The sequence below is a fragment of the Accipiter gentilis genome, chromosome 4 (assembly GCF_929443795.1).
Source record: "Accipiter gentilis chromosome 4, bAccGen1.1, whole genome shotgun sequence".
Classification (NCBI taxonomy): Eukaryota; Metazoa; Chordata; class Aves; order Accipitriformes; family Accipitridae; genus Astur; species Astur gentilis.
Genome location: NC_064883.1, coordinates 24,224,399 through 24,243,230, shown reverse-complemented (window position 1 = coordinate 24,243,230; position 18,832 = coordinate 24,224,399). Strand labels below are relative to the sequence as shown.

Sequence of the window (18,832 nt, the reverse complement as noted above, 5' to 3'; positions counted from 1 at the left end):
GTTACCGTCAGGGTCTCCCACAGTCTGCCGTGGGCCGTTAACAAATCCTTACAAACACATTCAGTTCCTGTATTCGCTTCAGCGCTCAACGTGGTTGGGCGCAGCCTCTCGCACCTGAAAGAGCAGCGCTTCCCCAGCTAAAGTAACGGCATCGTCGCTTCGTGGTGTTGGAGACGAGACTTGGTGGAGTTGTTTCAAAATTTCTTTTTATATCCTTTTATATTCTGAAATTTACTTCATTTGTTTTCTCATTAAGTCCTGGCTTAATTTAACTTGGACTTAAGTTGAGGGGAAACCCTCTTTTCTATGTGGGTTTATGGAAGTCAGTGGATTTAAAAATGCTGAAGCATAGTATTGTGAGTAAACCGTGATCAAGGAATGATGAATATAAATGTATACAGGTGTGAATATACATAATTTATGAATTGATCTAGATAAGATCTAGATAAGCAGGGATGGATTTTTTTTTCTTTAATGGTTACAGTTGTAGGCTAGTTTATCAGTTCATTTAATATTCTTTTTTTTTTCTGTATTTAGGAGAGCAAAGAAAAAACCAGCATCCTCAGTGTATCTTGTGCATTTAACTAACTGCTCATGGGTGCTATCTCTGGGATGACCTGCGTGTTTTTTCAGAGTTGCACCTGGAGGATGCGAGGTCCCAGGCAGGGATGGGCATGGGCATGGGCAGGGGCGGTGGCAGAGGGAACAGTAGCAATAACTGGGCTGGCTGCAGTTCCAATCACTCAAGAAATTCCTTTTTCAAACGAATGGCTTGGAAATCTTGCTGTATCTCTGCTCTCAGGCTGCTGGCCTAATCCTCAGAGGTATGGAAATGAGCTCAGGCTTTCTGAAGAATCTAGTGTGGGCTGAATGCCCCCGCTGTCCCTTCCCCAGCATTCGTAGCCACTCAGTTGTCCCCACAGGTCCTGAGAGGCGAGGCCCCGTGTCGTGCCCTGGCGTGGCTTTGCTGCAGCCAGTGAGCTGAGGTCACTCGTACCCAGCCCAACGCCCTCCGTGGAGCACGGCCCCCGCTGCCACGCTCGCGCCACAGGAGCCGAGAGGCAGAAGCGCTGCGTCCCTGACGGAAAAGGAGCGAGGCCATTCCTTGGGCATCCTCACAGCATCATGACTCTCCAGGTAAGCAGTTCTGCATCTGGTGAGACAGAGATGCAAGGAGAGGAGAGGGAGGGGTGCACTGTCCATCTGTGCAATGCTGTGTCAGAGACAGCGGTATTTCTTCAGCATAAGGATTATTACTACAAAATGAAGGTTACCTTGCGGCATGTGAAATTTTCCTAAGCCTTTGGAGGTTAAATAATGCATTACTTTTCGCAAGTGGAGGGCGAGAGACATGCTGCGTATTCTGAACTACTCATGGGTCATGTAATTTTTTGAAGCCTTACCTGTTTAGAGCACGCATGAATTATTTTTCTTTACAAGTGCATCTGAGTTTTCTAGGACTGGATAATGCATTGAAAGGTAGGTACATACTTATTTTTTTAGGATCTAGCTAGCTACCTGGAGCTGTAAAAGGAGGAGGGAGACTTCTAACACTGAAGCAGTGGTATCTGTGCATTTGGGATGCAGGAATAATTTTTAAGGGAGTTGTGTGTATTTTTTTAGGTCATGTGCATCTTTGGAGTGGTACATTTTGATGGGCTTGTGTTTTGGCAGGGAAGGTTCTACTTTCTACCTTCTGGCTGGAGAGAGCTTCCTACTACCTTCTTTCTGACTATAGATCTAAATAGTTCTTCAGGAAATTATCTTCATTGCTGGCTTTTAGCCTCATGCCTTTGTAGCAAACTATGAATACTTCCCTTGTCTTGCCCATGCCCTGATGGATTAGGCTGTTTTTCTTCATTAGGCTTTCTATTATCCCTTTCACTTAAAGATCTGCAAGCCCTTTTATCCCGGTCTCATTATAATGTCTGTCTCAGCTTGGTTAGTGTGCGTGTTTTGCAAAGAGTGAGCAACATAATGCTCTGACCTAGATGCAGGGAGTGTATTGCCAGTAGCTCAGCAATTTTCTTCTGAGCTGCAATTATGTCGAATGGCACAGAGGTTTCGTTGTGGTGGTTTACAGCTAAGAGGAAGAATCCTATTTCTTCAGTGGGTCAGAATTGCCAAATCTCAAACATAACACCACCTTTGTTTAAATAGTGATCAATGAAATTATAGTTTGTTTTAGTCTGCCTTGAATTCACTCTAGAAAATACATTTATTGGCCTGATGACTAAGCAATGAGCCATAAATCACTATTAGAAAGAGCTGAGTGCTGTATGATATGCCATTCCATTGCTGTATACAGTTATACTTTCACATAAAAATCAGTGGTTGAAATATTATGATATCCTACACATTCCACATTAGACATTATAGAGGTTTTCTATCCACTGTCACTTTGGTTGACAGCTACCATCCATATCCATAAAAATTCATTAAATTGAGCTGTATGGGAATGAGGACAAAATGAATAATGTTTTCATCGGGGGGACTGTAAAAGATTTATAAGTTTTGCAAACTGGTAAAATGCTCTGCTGTAAATGAAGAATTCGTTCAAGCTTTTTTCTTTGCAAAAAAGGGAGTATGTGATAATAGTCTGATGATTTGTGCATTTATCTTTAATGCACGTGTGTGTGTGTGTGTGTGTTCATGTCTGTATACATGCTTATGCTTTTAATTTGAGGAGTTAAAGGGAATTTTATCAGCACATGATTAAAAGGAAATTATATTTTTATAGGCTGCTCCTAAGCATGTTGTGTAAGCAAGCAAATCCTAAGCAACAGTCTGTGCACAATGATTAGCTAGAGGGAGATGAAGAAAGAAATGTTCGGTATTTAATTTTCATTTCTGTGTATTTCTTGCTGTGTAAGATATGTATTTGCATATTTTTAAAACTATCTTGTGATACTTCCCTATAGGTCCAAATAGAATAAAAGTATATGAAGATAGGGAGCTTTTTAACTTAACGGTTTCCTTTCTTAATTTATTTGAGTTATCTTTTGTCTTGTACAAGTCTAACTATGCTTCTGTTCATTCTTACTGTGAAGTTTAGATCAGAAAACAATTCAATGCATGTGGAGTATTTCCAGTGATTTGAATGGTCCTTGTACGTCAATGCTGACAGAGGGTCCCATGCAGTAGTGTCCACAGTATAAAGACGAACATAAAACTTACTTAAACTTTAATCAGTTGTGGCAACTCAGTTATGTTTTATTATTGATACCACTTCTTAATCTTACTGTTAACAGAGCATGAATGCTGCTTTTGTTTGTACATGTATGGATAATATTAAGAGTTGTCTGTGATGTAGCAGTCAGTGATAGGTACAGTGAAGAATGTCACTTTACTGGTGTTTGGATTAAGAATGAAATACTTATTTTAATAAAATTTTACCTATAAAAGAAATCTTAAGACTGGTGGGCCATCACATTGATTTTCGCAAGCAAATGTACATGCCTTTTATATATCTCTACCAACAGTGTGAGTGTAAAAGCTTTGCTTTTAGGAGTGTCAAAGATGTACAGTTCCAGGTTCTTTTGGACGCTATGTTTAATTCAGTGATAAGTTAGTTGCATTGCTGATTTTTGTTTCCCCTCATTGAGCACTTCTCCATAATAAATGCTATACATCTGTTAAAAATACTGTTGCTAGTGCATATGTGGACATGTGGTTTTGCGTAATTAGACTGCAGTTTTGGTACCTGAGTACAAAACTGCTTTGTATCCTAATGCTGTGGTGTCTGAAACACTGCACAGCAGCAGCGTGGCATGTTTGGAGTAAGCCGGAATGTAAATTCAGAGCATGTGAGTTCCTCTGCAGTGAGTGCCCGTGTCCTTGCTCCTGCCGTGAAGTAAGCACGAAGTGGACCAGACCTATTTTCACGGAGAGATAAGCTACCTATCTGTCAAGGTATATAGTGAGGTAAAAAGTGGTACGAACAGTCTTACAAGTACCGTGAGTTCAGACTCCTGTTTACCTTACAGCGACGTGTCCATCCGCCCCTGTGCTCCCAGACCGAAGGCGCCCATGCTGTGACTAAGGCACAGGGCACTGCGCTCATGCCCCAAAGCCCTGAAGTCTCTCCCTGTGCTGTTGGTGACTTGCTGGCCTCAAGCATTTGTGTTCACCTCACTGGTTTTGCTTCTGAAAGGAAGGGTAGTGATATTTACTTACTTTCTATGGCCCTTGGCAATTTTTGGTGAAAAATTAAAAATTAGTTTAACATCTGAACTTGCTGAAGCATTGCAGGGGGTTGTAGGAAATTCAGGTACAGTTCCCCTACAGAAGGAGAAAAAGAGAAAATACCGCACCGGAATTAAAATAAAGATTGCAAGGCTTTCATGAAAGCAAATATTAATATTACAAATATTAGGAATTCCTCACAGGGAGGACTTTACTATATTGCTTACAAGAAGCACACATGAACTATGGACTGTGATTAATACCTAAAGCACTGTTTTTTTTCTGTTATGGCCAAAGATACTTCTCATTTGAACATCTAGGATAAGCCAAGGATTGAATGATGCATGATTGAAAATGGTTTTGTTTGCATCTAAGCTAGAAGCTATCAAAGCTTTAATTTCTGGAGAAAGAATCGATCTCTTTAATCAGATTTGAGATTACAGTGTTCTTGTTTGTACGGATTTTTCTTCTGTGGCATCAATAACAAGTAGATGTAGAGAATATACAGTTTTCACGTTAGCCTAACAACTGATCCTAAGGGAAATACTATTACAACTTGTGCTGTAAACTTCTTAAAGTCCAGTGAAATTCTAATGCCAAAGCTTACAGAGTAAATAGCGGGAGTTTCTTTGTACCATTCTTTATTTAATTGCTGTTTAGCAGATTCAGTATTTAAAGAAGAAATTAAATTACCTGAAATACCTGTCTGTACCCACAGCTATTGCAACCATGGCATTCCAGTCATGGTTACAAAGATTTTGCAGCAGGAATTCTTTAGGGATCAGACCATACTACTGTGTGCATCATGGAAACTTGGCCAGCTGACAGAAGATTTATAAAGGTTTTATCATTTACTGATTTGACCTGAAATATAAAGATTTTCATTCTTGTATAATTATGTTCATAAAATGTTTCTATATTTAACTATTTCCTTTTAACTTCTGCAATTTAAAGGGGTTTTAGAAGAACAAAAATTAATTGATTTTGCAATTTGTGGCAAATACTAAAACTGTGTCTCCTGACCTATACATTGAAATATTTCACCACCAGCAAGACACCAAAACCATCCATTCGTGAATATACGTATCTGAAGTTCTTCTAAATAAGTACTGAATCTACATCAACTTTAATGTCACTGTTGCTAATTTAAAACATTAAATCAAACTGAAATTATTTTGTTTAGCTAATTTGTCAGAAATATTTGTTGTCAGCAGATACAACTCCTGCTCCACACAGCTTATTACTTTAGGATAATTACAAAATGTTTGTTTTATGGCAGTGAGGAGATATAACCTTGCTTTCGGACTACAAAATGCCACCCTATACAGGTTCAAAAAGACCTCTCAATACTAACATAACTGTACAAAAAGGTCACTACATATTGTGAAGGTTGAGGACTCTATGCATGCTATTGTATACCTCCTAACCCTCATACAATCCTGAAAAGTGTTTGCTATTAAGTATCGTGTTCTCCTCTTGAGTTTCTTTCCTGTGGTAGGCATCCCTCCCATTAATAAGCAAAAGATTATCAGAGGTAAGGCACAGTTATGGAAAGAACAGAGGAAATCCTTAGGCTTAGTTAGTTGGTAACAACTAGATGCTTTAATGATGCTTGAAGTGGTTTTTGGGAAATGTTTGGTTTTATTAATATTTAATTTAAATTATTGAGCTGCTAACATGGCTACTTTTAAAATGGGACCCTCCATAGACTTTCTATGATTTATTTACTTCTACCAGTGTGACTATTTGTGGGGTTCCACCTGTGGAATTTGTACTTTGTCAGGCTTCTAAGGGGAACATCAGGCAACTATTACTGTCTGTATCAAAGTATTTGAGAGACCTAGTCAAGAGCTGCTCAAGTTCTGCAATCAGAGAGGAGAAAGTTGGTATTGACTCCAAGAGCTTGCAGCTGTCAGAAAAGCTGAATTTAACTTCAATGCAAAGAACAGGTTCTGTTCATATTGCATGTATGTAATTTGTGCAGTAGTTGTGTATTACTGCAACTTCTGCCTGAAAGTTCAATGACTTATTATCATGTAGACCACCTTTTTTTTTTTTTTTTTTTTTCCCCCAAACTAGGTTTAGCTGTAACTCAGAGTGACGATAGATTGTGTTTGTGTTTAAAACAGAGCCCAAACAAGCTCCTCAAATGTTACTTAAACTCTTTGGGACAGAAACTGGGACAGAAACTTAAACTCTTAAACTGGGACAGAAGATGTTTTATGAAATGTTTAACAATTTGCTCTTTCAACTGAGGTGAGAAAGCTTGTACTCCAGTTCTTTAGCCTTTCAGGAAAACAAATAATCAGGTTTCATATTTTGGACATTAAACTTTGTAGAAGAAAATATTTACATTTTCTTTATCCAGAACAAAGAAGCAAAAGAGCTGTTGTTGTCCATATAATCCATTTTTAATTCTGATCCAAGCTGACTAAATCCAGTTACTCCAATTAAAATAGTTCTCATGATCAGTTTAATTCCTGCTAGAATGCCGATTTATTTTTTTTTTTTAAGTAAAAAAATAGAGAACATGGAAACAACAAAAAAATGCTGAGAGATGCTGTAAGGTCATTTCAACATTATTGATTTAGCTTTTATATGTAGTCTGGAGCATAGGATTTTGGTTTATCTAAATTATATATAACATTCTGGGCATTTTGGTTTTTAGTTCTAGAAAAATCCTGTATTTGTCTTGCAGGACTCCCAAATATTTGGTTAAAAAAAGAAAATCCACAGTGTTTCGTTGTTCTTAAAAGAAATCAGACACAAAAAGTTGGACTTAAAACTTCATGATTTTCTATGATTCTATGGTATAGTTGCATTTTATTAATACTGAGAATTATTTTTATTAAAACAGGAACAAACTGCATAAGCATAGTTACATGTTTTCAGTCTATAAAGTTATAGATTTAAGAATGTAGTTTGGAAGTCACTTGATTTAGAATTTAATGTGGTATCTCTGCCAAATTGTGTACTTTATCGAATGACCAAGTTTCAAAGCTTTAAGCGGACAAAGGGCACTTGGAATCTGGCTAATTCTTAGTATTGTACTGAGTAAAGAATGAAGGGTCATTATATTCAAAACATCTCCATGTAACAGCAGCATTTCTCAAACTTAAAACTGATAAAGACTGTTTTAATACCCTAGCTGTATTCTGTACTCCTGCATCCACTACTGGGCACTTGGTTCTGGGAGGCCTTGGTGGGAATCTCCTGGAAACTTCTGCTTGTCAGTTATGCAAACACTGCGGTTCTTGCTGAGTTGGAAGATTATTTGTTAATAAGCATCTGCACTACTGCAGGATTTGTGTTTGAAGAGCTTTCCTTCCATTGCATTTTTAAGGGTGCTGTAAACTGACAGAACTAGAGATGTGGATTACCATCATGAACCCTTCTAGAACATCTAATGTTCTGTGAAATTGTAACTGCAGTTTAAAGAAGATTCAAGATTTATTTTGAATTGCTGTCTTGCAGGGAGCCTTCCTTTGCTAGAACACCCTTTTAATCGTGCATCATTATTTTTTTTAAAACACCCCTTTTAAATACACCTGTCTGCCTGCCGCTCCTTGTTTCAACTCTGGTGTTACAGATGTACATCCTCCTGTGGTGAGCACTTCTAGAAGACTTGTGCTTTCTCTTTGTGGGTTTCAAATAGCAGATAAAAATTTTGCAAAGAGTTAGAAATTCCTCAGAAGTCTGTGTCTGGGAACTTTACTCACTAGCCAAACTAAATTTCCAGGCCAAAAAAAAAAAAAAAGTTAATTCCATCACAGGAGGCAGAGGTGACTCTTTTGGTGGGAGAGTGGCCAGGTGTTTGTGCGGGATGTATCTGTACATCAGTGAATGTGTAGTTTTGTGATGCCATGAAGGGGCCTTTCTTGGAAGAAAGATACTTGAGCATCAGTCTCTAATTAAACTCTTTTTCATTTCTCCTTCTTAAATTTAAATACAGAAATAACCTTTCTTTTGTACTTTATCTCTGTTTAAATACAGAATGCTGTAGTGAACGCAGCTCTCATGAGGACTTGCTTATTTCTATCACCTAGTCCACCCAGCACAGTCACTTGCCAAGGAGAAAGGCATCAATTAAGGACACAAATGTGCTTTAAGTTTTCGTATTTAAAATAAAATAATAAAAAAAACCCCTTTCCTGTAACTAGAGAAAGGAAAAAGTGGTCTAAAGAAGTTAGTACAGACTGCTGAGGTAATGCCAGGGTCTCAGTTGTTTAAACAGAGCCACAGCACTCATGCTGAAACCATTGCTGAATACCTCGCTGAGTTCAGCACAAAGTTGTAGGCTGGTTTTCTACATATTAAATATATGTGTAATAGCACATCTTGCAGGATATACTGTGCTTCTGCAAATGCAGATCCAACTCAAAAGCTAAAATAATTATTGAAACCAGTATATAGCGTATTAAAGTGCCTGTATCTGTTTTGCATTGTAGTAGTGCAGTGAGCTGGTGGGTCTGTGGTCACTGTACAAAATCTAGCTGTCTCCAAAATGTCCTGGGCATGAAACAGGACTCCAAACTCTATGCTGAAGTCTAGCCTGAGACCTAGTCTATAGAGAGAATAACGGCTGTAGCCTTGGGTTGATGTGAATGTGGGATGCATGATGATGAAAGGAATAGAATTATACTTGTGCTCCGCTGTGTTTGAGTTGGGTGTTGAAGGTGGTCCTGGAAGTAGCACTGCTCATCTCTGTGAGGTATGTCTCTGCCAACTCTCGGTCACCTACTGCACTGCCAGCAGAGAAGCAAAGATGAAGGGGAGGTGGGCAGTACCCCTCAGAGGGTATTCAAGCTCCGCTGCTCGAATCAACACTATGCAGTCAAGGCCAAAAGGACTCAAAGATTACTGCTGTGGTGTAAAGTTCAATGAACGCCTTCATACCCACAGCATGACTGTGAAACACATATGCACTACATTCATTGTATAGACTGCTTGCATGTATGTATCTGTAGATGTCCTGACACTACACAGTCTGTAATTGTTCCGAGGGTTTAGATGTAAAACTGTTGGAAAAAAAGCAGTTTAATTATTTTAGCAGTGCTGATCCTATCACCTAAGTAGGCCTAGTTCCCTTTCTAATAACTTAAGAGTTTTTTTAAGTTTCTTTCATGGGAAACTGCCTAGACTTTCCACTAAACCCAAGTGAGTAATTGAGAATATCTAATGATACTACCGTGCGTGCTATACTTAATGCTTTAAAGCACACCCCTTCAGAGGAAAACTAACACTTTTTCTTTCACCAGGATGACTTTGATGGTGCTGCAGAAGATGTAAAAAAATTGAAAACAAGACCAACTGATGACGAACTGAAGGAACTATATGGATTCTACAAACAGGCTACTGTTGGAGATATTAATATTGGTATTCCTACATATACTTCACACTTACTCCCATATCTTGATGAAATCAAGCAAATGTTATGTAAATCTGCATGATAATTAAAGATATGCATTTATTTTGGCAGAATGTCCAGGAATGCTAGATTTGAAAGGCAAAGCCAAATGGGAGGCATGGAACCTGAAAAAAGGTGTTACGCCAATTAAATTTACATCATGTAATCATGTTTATAGGATGACAAATGAGGAAAGATAATGACTCCTACTTTCCTTTGCAGGTCTATCAAAGGAGGATGCCATGAATGCCTATATCTCTAAAGCAAAAGCAATGGTAGAAAAATACGGGATCTAGAATAGTCAAAATAATCCCCACTAATAACTAACTCTTCAGTAGCTAATGAACTAACTGTTGAAAAAAATGCAATACTAACTCCTTTATTGTGTAGACTGAGAGTGAAATCTTTTAAACATAAGCTGACTGTAAAGGCTATTTACATACAAATCTATTTTTAGATTGTAACTTATTCTAAATAAATTTGAACCTAATAAAGTAAGGTTTCTGTAAGAATTGTGGATTTTTGTGGGTATTAAATTGTATTTAGCATTTTTATGGGAGCACACAAACAGAGAAGTTCTAAAAGTAAAATCACATAGCTGTCATTTTTTGCAAACGAGGTTATGGAGTGACGTGAAGGGTTTGTGCACATGCAAGATGAGAAAAGATGAAAACTTTTATTTTTAAGACCCAAAGGCAATGTTTATTTAAAAAAAAAATCAGAAAAAATCCCCCCCTTAAAGAATTACAGAGGAGGAACAGAACAACTTAGGCATAACTGCATGCAATTGTACAGAAAGAATGACTTCTTATGAAGTACTGTGGACTTATCTTATACCCTCTGCCATTCAAATAGACAAATACTCATAGACCAGCATTTTCTATACATCTTGTTATATGTTTTGTCAAGAAAATTTCATTAGAGGGTTCCAGCAGATAAAAGTGATCTCCGGGAAGCCTGTAAAAGGAAATAGCTCCACTTGTTAGATCATGCCAGGCTGAAAAAGATATTTAAAGTCAGAGAAATGTCAACTATTGTGGTCATTTTACATAAATATTTCAAAGTTATTATTTAATAATTATTTTAAATCCTGTATCAACTATTTTGGTTCACACATTGAGAGTGGTCTGTTGATTTGTTTCATTTAAGAAGGAGACAAAAGACTCTAGAAACTGATTCAATAAAACAGGAAAATGTGGAATTATAAGAGGAAAACCATTTAAGCAAAGTACCTTTTAAATCAGTGGTTTGTCTTCAGACCCATTAAAGCAGGTAATATCAGAAGAGAAGATGTTCCTTTCTGCTTTCTCAAAACTGTGAACAGAAAAAGTAGTAATAAAACTTCCCATAAGATACCTATATTTGGGGTTTGCTTCCACATACAAAATAGCTTTTCCTTTCACCTCCAAAATGTAACAAACTTCAGGAATTAGATTGTGCAGAACATCAGGAGAGAGAAGGAATTACTGTTATCTGTAAGATTCTCAGCTCCTTACCCTAATACTATTAGGTCTAAAATTTTCAAGAAAGAATGACCCAATAGTTAGGAAGAAAAGACCCTCAACCTGCAATAAAAATTCTCACCTACAATAAATTATTATGTTGTCTGCTTATATTCAAGTTCTAATGTTTCAGAGCCTTAGCAGCATCAGGCATTCCTATGGCCAAAATGGGTCCCGCGTTCAAGAGCGTACGTGTCTTTGCCAGGGTAAGAAGCCTTAACTTTGCTCAGCTACTTGAGCTGTTGTGTAACGTCCAGCGGGGACAGCAGTTAGGACAGAAGCAGCCAGCTGCTCTCTAGATGCCTAGAACACAGGGATTCTTTGCTTCTGGTTAAGCTAGGGGGCCTTGGATCAGGAGGCTGAATGCAGTGATCCTGAAGCATGAAGTTGAGCTTCTTGGCCTCAGAAAACAATAAAACATGCGAGAATATTCCTTTTAGTGCCTACTAAATTCAGATCCTAAGTAGGATTGTAATTCTACCATGATATGTTCACTACTGTAATAACAGTAGTGGTTGCTACAGTAAGCAATGTTTTCATCTAGGGCTTAAATACTAGAATATAAACGGAAAAGCACACACAGGAGAAAACTATGTTTACTGTTTCATATTCTTTTTACAACAGAAATGAGAACAAATTACAGAGAAAGAAAAAAGAAAACCTGAAATGATCAGACAGAAGTAGAACTGTAAAATACAAACATAAATGTAATACAAAATTGTAAAATTTAGAGAAATGTCTGAAGAACTCTAAGGTCTTCTCTAAAAGTATGTATCAGAGGTTTCCTAATGTCTTCATTTGGCAGAAGCTCAGGAAGAGTTCCTCCTAAAATTTGTATAAATGTAAGAACATCTTCATCTTCTGTTTCACATATGGATATGCTTTTGATGGGAAGAAATGCTTCAGACTGTCAGCATCAGACAAAACAGATCAGCTGTTTTATATAATGGTATATAATGTGTTTTAAATAATATTTTCATTAAGAATTCTTTTAGTAAAAAAGTACAATGATTCTCTTGTCTCCAAAATACAATGGCTGATTAATTAAACATCTACAGAGAATACTTCGTGGAAAGGGTTAGTAGATTGTGTTTGCTCAAAATAGAGATTACGAGTGAGCCAAGTTACCCTCAAGGTCTGAAACTTCCACAGACAAAAACCCATTAAATTTTGATCAAAGTTTGACTGTCACTATTGAAATACAATTAATAAAATAATCTCTTTAAGAGAAAGAAAAGCCTAGAAGTGGACACAAATCTGACTAATGTAGGACTGGAGAGAATAACTGATTATGGAAATTTGCAGGAATAATTGTTTCCATGAAGTAGAGCTCATACTCAGGATTGCTAAGAAGCCCCAGAAACAGAAGATTGGAAATAGCAAATGCTGACTGAGGACAGGAGGACTGGGAAAAAGCCACTTTGCTGTCGTTTTCCTGAGAAAGACTATCACAACCACCAGAACCTCAGAAGAAACTGAGGATAGATTAAAAAGCCAACAAAGAATGAGGAGGGAAGGAAAGAAAGAAATGGACAAACGTACTGAGGGCTGGTGCAGGAGGTTTATGAAAGACTAGGTTAAGACAGTTATTCACACATTGCAGAGTAGGGAGTGACACTTTAGATTTTGCTTTGATTAATTTTTAGTATTAAGCTAAAGGCCATAGTAAATAATACAGCATTCAAAAAAGGTAGCATTAGCTTAAGGAGACTGTTCTCCGTAGGCTAAGGTTAGCAGCAGTCAATATTCTGTAACGTGAAATTCTCCGTCCACCTCAGAATTAATTTCCCCTAAGAAAACAGAACCTTTTTCTGCATACATTCAGAAGCAATGCTTGTTTTGTATTAAAGCCACTCTGCCTACCATGCTGTAAAATGTTATTTTTACTCTTGGTAGCTAATATACTGTTTTGTTTCATACTATTAATGATTCTGTAACTTAAATGTGGGGCATGTGCCTCTGATGCAAAAAGATGGATTGGCTCTAGCCCATACTCACCTTTCAAGTGTAGCTGTCATAGTTTAACCCCAGCCAGCAACTAAGTACCACGCAGCTGCTCACTCACTTCCCCCCCCACCCAGTGGGAGGGGGGAAGAGAATCGGGGAAAAAAAAAGTAAAACTCATGGGTTGAGATAAGAACAGTTTAATAGAACAGAAAGGAAGAAAATAATAATGACAATGATAGCAATATTAAAATGACAATAATAATAATAATAAAAGGATTGGAATATACAAGTGATGCAGAATGCAATTGCTTACCACTCGCCAACCCAACACCCAGGTAGTTCCCGAGCACCAATTACCCCCAGCCCCATTCCGCCCAGTTAATATACTGGACATGACATCACATGGTATAGAATATCCCTTTGGCCAGTTTGGGTCAGCTGCCCTGGCTGTGTCCCCTCCCAACTTCTTGTGCCCCTCCAGCCTTCTTGCTGGTTGGGCATGGGAAGCTGAGAAATCCTTGACTTTAGTCTAAACACTACTTAGCAACAACTGAAAACATCAGTGTGTTATCAACATTCTTCTCATACTGAACCCAAAACATAACACTATACTAGCTACTAGAAAGAAGATTAACTCTATCCCAACCAAAACCAGGACACCAACACAGATCACTCACACAAGTAGAAATATGCTAATAAGGTATGGAAAGAAAGACAACATTCCTGTCAAAAATCAGTAATGGGGTGAGATTTGTTGGTCACAGGATGACCTACAGTAATATTTGATGACAATAATAGCATAACAGTATTCAAAATCGATGTTGTCTTTGCTGCAAAGTTCTCATCAAAATGTTTAATGCCTTTGTATGAATAAAGGCAAGGGAAGTCTGTATTGCATCCTACAGAGCTGATACAACTTTCTTTTGCTGAACAGAGGATAATGTACAGAAAAAGGAATTGGAGAGGGTATCAAGGCTCAGCACACAGTGTCCAGAGGGACTTCCCGTTGGCAATCATCACAGTGGTTAGGATGCTTATGAAGACCAAAGCTAGTAGAAGTAGTAAGGCAGCTACTGCTGCAATAGTGGTCACAAGTCAAATCTAACTTTGTTGCAAAATCTGTGGGGAAGGCAAGTATGAGAAGCAGATTAACTGCACAGTTCAGAGACAAGCCTAACCTAAGACAAAGCTGTAATTGAGCTGCAGATTTGTCATCAGCTTTGTTTGATCTTCCCGATGATGAAAGAGACAGTCCTGCCCTTCCAAGGTTCTCGGAGCATAAATTTCTACCCTAGTCTTCTTGTCAACACTAGCAACTACATAGCTATGTAGTAAGAGCACATTGTTTATCAAGCTGAAAACTAATACTTACCCTGTAGGGTTAGTTTTCATTTACATCAGTCAGCTGACCTCGTACAGTCTCGCCATCCTCCTGTTGATGAGGAAAGCATCCTTTAATGACTTCTTCGCAAGCTTTGACCCACTTAAACCAGTGGGAAAGGTGCATGCTGAGATTACATCCAAGGTCTGGATGTAAAAGACATATCTGCGCTAACCTAATGGAGTAATTTGCCCTTAAGAATTATTTTACAATTCTTACTGAAACAAAAAACCTGCAGAGTAGTCTTACTGGTTTGAAAGTCACATTCAGCTGATCTAGTTTTCATTCAGAAAAAAAATATCTAAGCCACACACAAGAAAGAATTATTGCAGGAATAAATAATCTTCTTTGGAATGCATTCAGCTGAATCTGGATTTATTTAAAATCTAACCATATCTGGTCAGGAAAATGTCTTCTTTTTTTTTTTTTTTTTTTTTTGCCTTTTTTCTTTTTTACAAGACAGCAGTTCTTAAAAAAAAAAAAAAAAGAAAAAGAAAAGATTATTTCTAAATTGTCTTTATCTTTCCACTACTTCCATCTATTGGCCTTATACCTAAGAGCTGACTTAGACCCTATTACAATGAAGAAAGGATACATAAGAATTCCTCTGCATTATCAAAATTTTCCTGGATTGTAAAGTTTTTAAGATAAACAAGCTTTCATTTTATTACCTATACATTTTAAGTTAGATATGTGATCTGATGAATTAATGGCAGACAAAATCTGCTTGAGAGTGTCCACAGTCAAAAAGAATGTTTCTTTGTTGAACTATTGGCAAAGAAATGGCTTAGTGTAAGAAAAAAAAGACCACCCTGAATTTTGTTTTAAGAAAGTATTCCCTGGGGAATTCTCTTCACATTTAGAATAAGCTGAAAACAAAATTCTAGTTCTATAAAGAGCTGTATAAAAGATAAAGAGAGCAATCGGATAAATCACAGAATAATTTACATTGAAAGGGACCTCTAGAGATCATATAGTCCAAGCACTGCCTCACTGAGTTCTGAGTATCTCCAAGGATGGAGACTCTACAACCTCCCTTGTTCCAGTGTTTGACCATGCTCATGATGAGGCTATTTTTCTATCTAATCCCTTGTTGCACCTTTCATCTGCAAGTCTTTTGTCTTTTTGCTGAGTACATCCAAGAAGAATCTGGCTCTGTCCATCCTCTTCGTACCTTTCCATTAGGTAGGTGGAGACATTAATAAAATCCTCATTTAGCACTCTCCTCTTAAGACAAAACCATTTCTCTCAGCCTCTCCTTGTACACCAACCACTCCAGTCACAATCACAGGGACTGCTGCCACACTCACTCCAGTATTTCAACATCCTTCTAGTACAGGAGAATCCAAAATGCACACAGATGTGGTATACTAAAGAAAATTTGGATTATTTTTTAATCACGCTTTTGAGACATAGGTTTTCAGGGCATGATGAGCTTTGACATTTGCTTTATTCACTGTCGTGGCACCACCTTTTAGTAGGTGGGCAAATATTGACTGAAAAGTACAACTGAAAACACAAGCAACAACAAAACTGCTTTTGTACTGACCTGCCACTGGGACAAACATAGCAGTACACCCAACAGCCCCACCCTGCAGAGAACATACAGCCAAAGGTAAAGAAACAGTGACTGCTTGCAGCACAGCACTGTTTTGGTATTTCCCAAATGAAAACATATTCTATACCACACAGTCTAGAAATCTATGGAATGAGTCTTTGTGAACTGCAGGAGCATGGCATTTGCCAGTTGGGCAGTCCAGGACCAGAGAGGCTTCTCAGATATCTAGGGACTTGTAAATCTTACATACCAGACACATTCCCTTCACACATACACAGGTTAACTGCTTGCCTGGAAGCCAGGCAAAAAGCAAAGCTATCCCCAGAGGGCTGCCTACTCACTGAATTTAGATTTAAGATAGTCCATTGACTAGCCCACCAATAAGTGCAGAAGTGGACTAGGGAGCCCAGGAGTCAAACGATCCACTTTACTGGTAGGTACGGAGTCTGCTATTAAAGCTGCTGGGTTCCTTACAGCCAGCCAGGCATCTGAGACACCTGGCTGGGAACATGGAAGTCTCAACAAGTCAGGGCATCGACAACTTGGTATCTGCAAACCTGCGATAACAGAGCTGGCAGGCTGTAGGACAGCTAGGCCATGTCATTCTCTGCTGATTTTATTGCCACAACAGAAACAGGGTTTGTGCAGCCTATGGATACCAGCATGTCTGTGTCCTAAACATTGTGATCCAGTTGGAATGTCTTATTTCTGCAGCTATATCAGTACCTTACACATTACTACATCACACACATGCTTGTTCACATTCATCATTCACATCATCATTAATAAAAGTAAAAAAAAAATAAATCTATTTTCCAAGGTAGGAACTTGGGCTTTTGGAAAATAATGGGGACATGAAAAGAAGTGTCCAGTTAGAGAGAAAGCACATCTGTAACATGCATCGTAATACTCATTACAGGTTTTTTAGGATTACGGACTCATGTCCCTGAAAGTTTTCCTACTCAGGGAAAAACAATGGTGTGATCTTGCATTTAGGAGATAGCAAAATGAATAAACCACAGGCAAAAACTCTGTAGGAAACCATGACCCAGTAGCTCCTGAGTTCAGGAAACTACTGGTCTTTGCTTCTTGAAAAATAAACACGAAGGTAATCTTTCATCATTATATCTAGACACTATAAAGTAATGGAGAAAAGTATGCATATACTCAACTTTTTTCTCCATTGGTCATATTTTTCCCAGGAGTGTATCACTCATGGCTACATTTTTAGCAGATTATACTCCAGATAGATTAATATCATTGCTAACATCTAAAAGCTGCTGCTGGGGAAAAAAAAAAAAAAAAAAAAAAAAAGTCTGCCAACTGAAATTCTGTTCTCCAGAAAGCTGTCTACCCATCCCTTTACTTAGACTTGGAAAAAAATGTAGGAAATTATAAACTTATTCATGGAAGACGTGCAGCTCATGTGCTCACAGCATCACTAATGCAAAATTACTGAAATAAATATTAAAGCCACACAACACACATTCCCAGTTTTACTACCAGGACCTTCCACGGTGTTGAAACTGCAGAAGTAAAGGCCATATGGATGCTTCAAAGGTGAACATGAAAAGAAGCAACATAACCTCCCCTCCTTTCCTACTGTTTCTGCTGTCAGCCTACTTCTGCTATGGCACAGCTGCATAACCTTTGCTCAGGTTTTTGAGGAAATTGTTAAATTGAGAGAAAGAGCTATGAGGAAGTCCATAGAGTCGAGCTGTGAAATGTAAGAAAGGTAAAATTGCAGATAAAAGTAAAGACTGCGGAGATGGGGCCAGGTAGCAGCTCAAGGATCAAGAAGAAGGACATCAATGTGGAAAGATAATAACATCTCAAGGGAAAAAATGAGGTTGAAGATTGCAACATCAAGCACCTGCCACAGGGAGCAGTGAAAGCTGACCCTCTTCCATCTGACTAGCAAAGACTCTATAGGTGGTTGACATACTAATTTAGTAGTTCATTAATCCTGGCTATCTTGTGTGCATTAACCACAAAGTAACTGCTTTACATACAACTGCACATAGCAGTGCAAAAAGTGACTCAACAAAGTGGCCCAGGGAAAGAAAGATAGTGAGGTAGGTAGTGGGAAGCCATCTCGGCAGCAAAGGCATGTAGCAACAGGGAAGCAACCAGAAGGTGCCACTGCTGCAGATGGAAAGAGGAAAGAAGTCAAGGAACAAAGCCCTGTTCACATAAACTGGGAGTGATAATGCAGTATAGCAATGCCGACGTTTTGTTCTGAGCGTGGCAAGTTATGTCACAGAAAATATTTTAAAATTGATGCCAAGGCCATGAAGAAAGTGAAGAAAGGAGATGAGGGGATCCCTATTATGCCACCTTCTGTCCTTAATCTTTCTGCTCTAAAAATGTACAGATTTAGATAATAATCTTTCTTTTTAGGAACAGCAGAAGAGTACAATTAAGTAGCAATTCAGCAGGTGAACAGTTTACCTTATCTACTTTGCTTTCACAGTACCTATGCTAAGTATGCTCCTTTGCAAGTACAATAGTGAAGAACAATGAAAGAAAAACAACAACCGTCCTACTTCCATCTCTACAGTCTGAACAGAGTATTAGAATGTCTTGGTGTTATCTAAAAGGTGTGGATGGAAAACTTTTGGCTAGGGCCCAACTTAGATAACATCATACCAATTCCCATAGCTACAACAGACTATTTGCCATTTGTGATACAGAATATGAAATATTCCCCAATTACCAATGCTTCAGTGGAAAGAATAATCGAGAGATTGTAAGACTGCAAGTTATATAGTGTTTTCTATCACATGTTGACTTTGCTACACCCAAAGCTAGACTTACTGCTGTGAACTGAAACCTGAACTAAACCTTAAATC

General features: G+C 38.2%; 2 protein-coding genes across 2 annotated transcripts; one reads left to right on the top strand and one right to left on the bottom strand.

The window, feature by feature from the left end:
* The first annotated feature begins 82 nt into the window (after nt 1-82).
* ACBD7 (acyl-CoA binding domain containing 7) lies at nt 83-10,104 on the top strand. The gene is made up of 4 exons (XM_049798500.1): nt 83-1,137; nt 9,444-9,561; nt 9,665-9,727; nt 9,815-10,104. The coding sequence occupies exons 1-4, from the start codon at nt 1,126-1,128 to the stop codon at nt 9,886-9,888; spliced, it is 267 nt and encodes an 88-aa protein (XP_049654457.1). The 5' UTR covers nt 83-1,125; the 3' UTR covers nt 9,889-10,104.
* Nucleotides 10,105-10,201: 97 nt separating this feature from the next.
* OLAH (oleoyl-ACP hydrolase) lies at nt 10,202-13,410 on the bottom strand. Its single transcript, XM_049798925.1, has 5 exons — nt 13,399-13,410; nt 13,039-13,105; nt 11,830-12,003; nt 10,830-10,910; nt 10,202-10,595 (listed from the first exon to the last, which is right to left on the bottom strand). The coding sequence occupies exons 1-5, from the start codon at nt 13,408-13,410 to the stop codon at nt 10,456-10,458; spliced, it is 474 nt and encodes a 157-aa protein (XP_049654882.1). The 3' UTR covers nt 10,202-10,455.
* Between the last annotated feature and the right edge of the window lie 5,422 nt (nt 13,411-18,832).